Source organism: Apodemus sylvaticus, chromosome 9 (genome assembly GCF_947179515.1).
Source record: "Apodemus sylvaticus chromosome 9, mApoSyl1.1, whole genome shotgun sequence".
NCBI lineage: Eukaryota > Metazoa > Chordata > Mammalia > Rodentia > Muridae > Apodemus > Apodemus sylvaticus.
This window is the reverse complement of record NC_067480.1, coordinates 40,384,476-40,390,756: the sequence shown is the minus strand read 5'-3', so window position 1 is coordinate 40,390,756 and position 6,281 is coordinate 40,384,476. Positions and strand designations below refer to the sequence as shown.

Below are 6,281 nucleotides of genomic sequence, written 5' to 3'. Positions count from 1 at the left end.
TCAGCATCTAGCACCGGGCCTGAAGATTTTCAGAAGTAGTGGGAAGGCAATGAGACTCAGTCACAAACATTATGTTTTAAACATTTAAAGGCAAGCCACCTAAAACCTGCTTCCTCGCGAGCAGAACGTTAGAAATCACACCTGTTCTGTAGAACCTTGGTGTGCGCGTCAGCTAAGAAGGGTGCACTTGTGAACGACTTGTGCGAGTCTAAACACCTCACAGCTTACCGCCAGGGGACAGCGACTAAACCTCCAGAACACCGAGTTCACTTCCTAGAGTGGATGCTTGCGTCACTTCCGTGCGCCGGTCTAAAACCGCGCGTGCGCATTGCGTCTCTTCCTCTTCGGGCTTGGGCTTCGGTTCCGGCGACATGGTGAGTCTCTTGCCTAACCGCTTTGAAAGTCGCTATCCATCTCCATCTGCCGTAATCTCCGGTCTCCCGCTCTCAGCCCATCTCGGGTAGTCTGTGCTGTCCCTGTCCTGTCTGCTCCCGGGATCCTCACGGTGTCTGGAGCGCCGTACGCAGCCGGAGGCGGCTCGGCAGGACTTGGCCCAGCGCGGTGGTTAATGCACGGTTCCGTGGTTAATGCACGGTTCCGGAGCCTTGGGCGCTTTTCTTGATGGTTGAGCTTGAGGGAAACTAACCCTCGGCTGAGTTTGTGCTCAGCGGCGTGTTGGCATGTTCCCGTGACTAAATGTCTCTGGTCCGTCCGTTTCCTCTATCCACAGGCGAAACGCACCAAGAAGGTCGGGATCGTCGGGAAATACGGGACCCGCTATGGTGCCTCCCTCCGGAAAATGGTGAAGAAAATTGAAATCAGCCAGCACGCCAAGTACACTTGCTCCTTCTGTGGCAAGGTAAGTCTGCCTCGGGTTGGGGGAGGAGGGTACGATTGCTCGTGAGCTAATGCTGTTCGGAAGCCGCGGGCCCAGGGTAAGATAGCGAGGGTTCGGGGTTTTGCGAAGCAGTCCTCGTTTATGTGGAATTATTGAGCTGAAGGATGAATGGTTTGGGGAGCGAAAAGGCAGAATCCTGGACCTCTATGTTAATGAGGTCTGTCCAGCCTGTAAAATCCTGTTTGGGTTACCAGAATTTGACTGCTTACTATGTGTCTTTTTGTATAGTTGAAGCAATGGAAGTCTCAAGGATTTATGTTTTAATATATTTAATAACACGGTTTTTTAAATACAGACGAAGATGAAGAGACGAGCCGTTGGCATCTGGCACTGTGGTTCCTGCATGAAAACAGTGGCGGGCGGGGCCTGGACCTACAAGTGAGTGCTTTTCCTTCTGATATAGGAAGGTCTGTGGACTGCACAGCCCATGTTCCGAGTCAGGCGCGTATTGGACGTGATTTAGTTTTTATGATTGGCAAAGCAAATATGCTTTTGGGTTTCTTAAAAGTTAAATTTTTTTGTCAGGGCTACACAGTGAAACCCTGTCTCAAAAACAAAGTTATGGTTATAGAAAATTTTGAAATAAAAGTTAGTACTGGCCAGGCAGTGGTGGCACACGCCTTTAATCCCAGCACTTGGGAGGCAGAGGCAGGCAGATTTCTGAGGTGGAGGACAGCCAGGGCTACACAGAGAAGCCCTGTCACAAAAACAAAAGTTCGGACTTTGGTTCTTTGTTTTGTTTTTTTGGGGGACTTTGGTTCTCTATTCCTTTGAATTGTTCTGTCACTGAGGTCTTTGGGAAATTATGGCTGCTCTAAGTCCATTGGTGTCCGTTGTGCTGAATGGGACTTACACACCGCAAGGTTTTTGGGGGGGGGGTGGTATTTTTCGAGACAGGGTTTCTCTGTGTAGCCCCGGCTGTCCTGGAATTCACTCTGTAGACCAGGCTGGCACGAACTCAAATCCTCCAGCCTCTGCCTCCCATTAGTTTGTGAATGAGGTTTGTTGGCTTGGGATTGTATAGAAACCTTGAGGCTGTTGGGTGAATTTAGTGCTGTGAACCTGACAGGCAGAACCAGGTAGGTGCTGCTGAGGTGAGGCCTCCTGTCGTGGCTGCCTTTGATCTTCAGGGCTAACATCTCAGAACCAACAGCTGCCCGCCACCCCCAAGTCCTCTGGCCAGAGGCCTCTGATGTCTGAGGGTGGCTAGTTGCTGAGGAATGAAACGTGTGCCTTACAGTCTTGGTATTGAAAAACAGTGTGAATGTTTAAGAGCACATAGAATGCACAAGGAAGAATGGAAGCAAGGTTGTCCTGATAGGTGACTGGCTCTTTATACACACATGCAGTGTGTGGTCTGGCTGTTTGGTTTTGGAGTCTAGGCTTAAAACTTATCATTGCCTCTTCCCCCCTCCCCCCTTTGGATTTGGTTTTTGTTTCTTTTTCAAGGCAGGGTTTCTCTGTGTAGCCCTGGCTGTCCTAGAACTCACTCTGTAGATCAGGCTGGCCTTGAACTCAGAAATCCTCTTGCCTCTGCCTCCCAGAGTGCTGGGATTACAGGCCTGCGCCACCACCGCCCGGCTTCTTTTTTTCAATATTTAAGAAATCAGATGTTCAAGCACCTTAGAATAGTGAAAGTGCCCCAGGTCATGGCTTTTAAAGGGTGCTGTCATGCCAGTGTGACATCAAAGCACTGGTCTTGTTAGGTGAGGTTCACCGCAGTGTGGTGCTGGTGAAGAAGACTGTCAGTATCATTCTCTCCAGGAGAAAGTCAAGGGACAAGTGAGACAGCTTTACTCAGGTGCTGTGTGATAGCATTCACAGTTATGTTGGAAACGTTTTTTCTTAACAGCACCACCTCTGCAGTCACGGTGAAGTCTGCCATCAGAAGATTGAAGGAGCTGAAAGACCAGTAGAAGCCTTGCCATCTGAGACTCACCTAGCCTGCAATAAACGGGTTATTTACGGAACAGTTTTTTTGCCTTGTTTGTGGTGGTTAATTAGAACATTTTGTTCATGTTTTGAACTTTGGAAAGAAAATTTTGTTTGAAGGCAGACAGACCCTGGCTGGCCTTGAATGCCTGGTTCTTCCCACAAGTTCAGTTGCATACTATTAAATCTGGCTTAAGATTTTAGTTTTTCAGAAATAATATACTTTATAAAATGTTGCTATGGTTGTAAAACTTACTAGACAATTAGGTACATAGCTTGGTTTGCTACAAACTGTCAGCAAACTGAAACTAGAATATTTAGTTTATACAAATATTCATAAACTTGAATGTAGTGTAAGTATTCAGTAGGAAACAAATGATAATACATAGGTAAATAATAAAAATGAGGGTCTTCTGACAAACTTAGGATTTAATATGTTTAGGATTAGTTTTATGGCTACCCTTTCTGAAACTTCCTGCCAAGTTTGCTAGTTGTGCTTTGAGCAGACATGTCTAAGTTACTGGACTCCTTGGGCCGCCAAACTGGTCTCTGTGCATTCCAAAGTCAGAGCACTGATTTTCCTTAAGGTGAAGCTGGCCTTTTGTGGTCCCATACCTGTCACACATAGCAGACACTTTTGTCTTCTTTCTTATTCTAAGGTTTATGTGGTTCCTGTTACCTGTGCTCCAATTCTGCCTAGACACACCGTCAGCAATACTCATTCGCTTCAGCTCTTCTAGACCTAGAGCAGTAACAGCTTATAATTTCATGTAAGCAGTTCAACTTGTGTGTGAATGTTTGTGAGGGATGCAGGTTTTTTTTTTCAAGGATTTATTTTATTCATGTGTGTCTGCGTCATTGTATGCCTGGTGTCTGAAGAGTACACCAGATCCCCTTGAACTGGAATGACAGTTGTGGTGCTAAAAATCAAACTTCCTTCCTCTGGAAGAATAACCAGTGCTAACTGCTAAACCAAGAAAATATATGTAATTTATAAATAAATGGGGCAGGGTTTGAATTTTGGTCTTAGGCCCCAGAGCCAAGATTCCTAGCTATTTTATATTTTGTGTTAGGCCAGTGGATGAAGCCACCAAGTAAGAAAGTGGAGGAAATAAGGCTGGAAGTTAGGTTCCTGCCTACCCTGCTCCTTCTGTGCTGAGCATTTCCACTTGACATTTTACAAGGTTTTCTGAGGTTTTGGTGCTGAGCCAAAGGCAGGTATTTAGAAGAGAGTTTACTTTCCATCATGATAATTCTTGATTTGGGGTGTTTTTTTCCCAGGGAAATTTTTATGTGACTGTATGTATATGAGAGTATGAAGGAGGCATAAAAACCAAAAATTTACTGATAATTGTAATTTTATCATTTACCAAAAAGAAAAAAGTAAAGCATAGCTTATTTGCACATAAAGAATTCAGTCTTAGGCCAGACAGCTCTAAGTGGAAGCCCAAGACCTCCTACATGGTAGTTTAGAGAATTATCTACTCTTAGAAGTTATGCTCACCTCTCTGTGCAGTCAAACAGGAATCTTGGTTGGATATTTGATGCCACAGAGTTATTTTAACTTTATGAGAGGCAATGTTAACAGAATGCCAGTGTTTTAAAAAAATGGCAGAAATGTCTGTTTGGGAAATTGTCCTAATTATAACTGGAAATGTAATTTTTTAAATGAAACTTTAAGACAACTACTCAACAGTTTTTAAAGTCAAACATTCTAATATAATATGATCAACCCAAAGATAATTTGATAGTTAAGGAATGTTAGATAAATAGTAAAAGCCTTTGTTTCTGAGATTGAAACAATCTTCTATAAGAGTAGAATACTTTGACCAGTAAATACTGTAATTTATAACAATCTTGAACCTGGGCTCTGGAGCTGCAGGCTTTCAGGAAGTGGGGAGGTGGCAGCAGACAGCAGAGGAGAGTGAGCCATGGCTCCTTCCTGCTACTTCGGTGGCTGTTCCAAGTTCCCACAGGTGGTGGCTCCTGCCGCCACCTACCAGTGGTGCCAGCATTCTAACAGTGGTGATGAGCCTGTTAGGAAGCCAGAAGACACGGGGACCTACTGGGACTGTCCACCCAAGGCAGTGTCTCCTCGCTGACCTGGAACTTGCTATATAGCTGAGGCTAGTCTCCACCTCAGAGGACTGCCTGCCTCTGCCTCCGGAATGCTGGGATTAGAAATGTATACTCCCCCCACCCCACCCCCCAAAGAAAAAAAGCCAAAAAAAAATGTGTCCTACCACGTGTGGTTAAGCTAAATGGCGATTTACAAAGCCCTATAAACATTACACAAGACAACACTGAATACTAACAATAACAGTACCAACAGATTATTGATTTCTTGACGGATTCTAAACTCTGCCTGTAATCTCAGCACGGAGAATCAGAAATTCGGTCACTGGCTACGTATTAGACCCTGTGTAAAAAAATAATGGGTGGGTGTAGAGAAACACCCCTTTAACTTCTATACTTAGGCAGTTTTTTTTTTTTTTTCAGAGTTGTAGGTCAGCCTAGTCTACTTTGCTTCAGGATAGCCTGGCCTACATAGACTGTCCAGAACCCACATAGCAGTAAAAGAAAAGACTGCTAAGATGTCCTGTGCCTGCCTTAATGCACACCATGGCACATTAGAGCTCCCTTTCCCGGTAAAGTTTAAAAGTTACTTTAAAAAAAAAAAAAACAAATAGGCATAGTTGTCCTCATCTTTAATCTCCAGCTATAGGAAGGCAGGTGCAGTGGATCGCTTGAGTTCCTTGAGGCCAACCTTGTTATCTGGAGAGTTCAGGGATAGCCAGTGCTATATAGATCCTTTCTCAAAATAATGGCAATAACTTTGGAGGGGTAACAGGATGCATTGAAATGAAATGTGGGTTTGGAAAGGGTAAATGTTAAAATGTTCTAAAGCTCTTGTGTTCAGGAAGGGGTCTAATTACAAATCAACTGTCATAATCTCTAATAATCATTGCTAGAACACTGGAAGTAGAGTTAGAAACTCTCAGTCACAAGATGAGGAAGGGGGCTGACTTGCAGCTCAGTGGTAGAGTGCCTGGCATGGGCAAGGTCTTGGGTTCAAGTCCCAGCATGCTCCCCAGGGGAAAGCTAATGGGCCAAGGAGGACACAGTGAAGGTGGGTACTGTGCATACCTATGTACATATTAATGTATAACATAGAATAATTTTTAAAAGCTAAAGATAGGTGAGCTGTAAAACAGAAATTGAATAAAGAATTAGATGTAAATGATGGGCCATAAGGACAAGTTGAACACACAGATACAGAGAAGTAGAAAATAAAAACTTGGACTGGTCCCAGTTTCAAACAACACACCATTAACAGTAAGGGAGCTCTGCAGGAGAAAGCACCTGCATGGTTTTCAGTATTCCAGGATACAGGTAGGACCTGAAGCAAATTAAAGACCCTAAGAAACCAGGGCAGTGCTCACACTGCAGG

General features: G+C 44.4%; 1 protein-coding gene across 1 annotated transcript; it reads left to right on the top strand.

Moving 5' to 3' along the window:
- The first annotated feature begins 289 nt into the window (after positions 1–289).
- Rpl37a (ribosomal protein L37a) lies at positions 290–2,868 on the top strand. Its single transcript, XM_052193439.1, has 4 exons — positions 290–374; positions 731–859; positions 1,194–1,276; positions 2,751–2,868. Exons 1-4 carry the CDS (start codon positions 372–374, stop codon positions 2,812–2,814), a joined length of 279 nt encoding a protein of 92 aa, XP_052049399.1. The 5' UTR covers positions 290–371; the 3' UTR covers positions 2,815–2,868.
- The last annotated feature ends 3,413 nt before the right edge of the window (positions 2,869–6,281 follow it).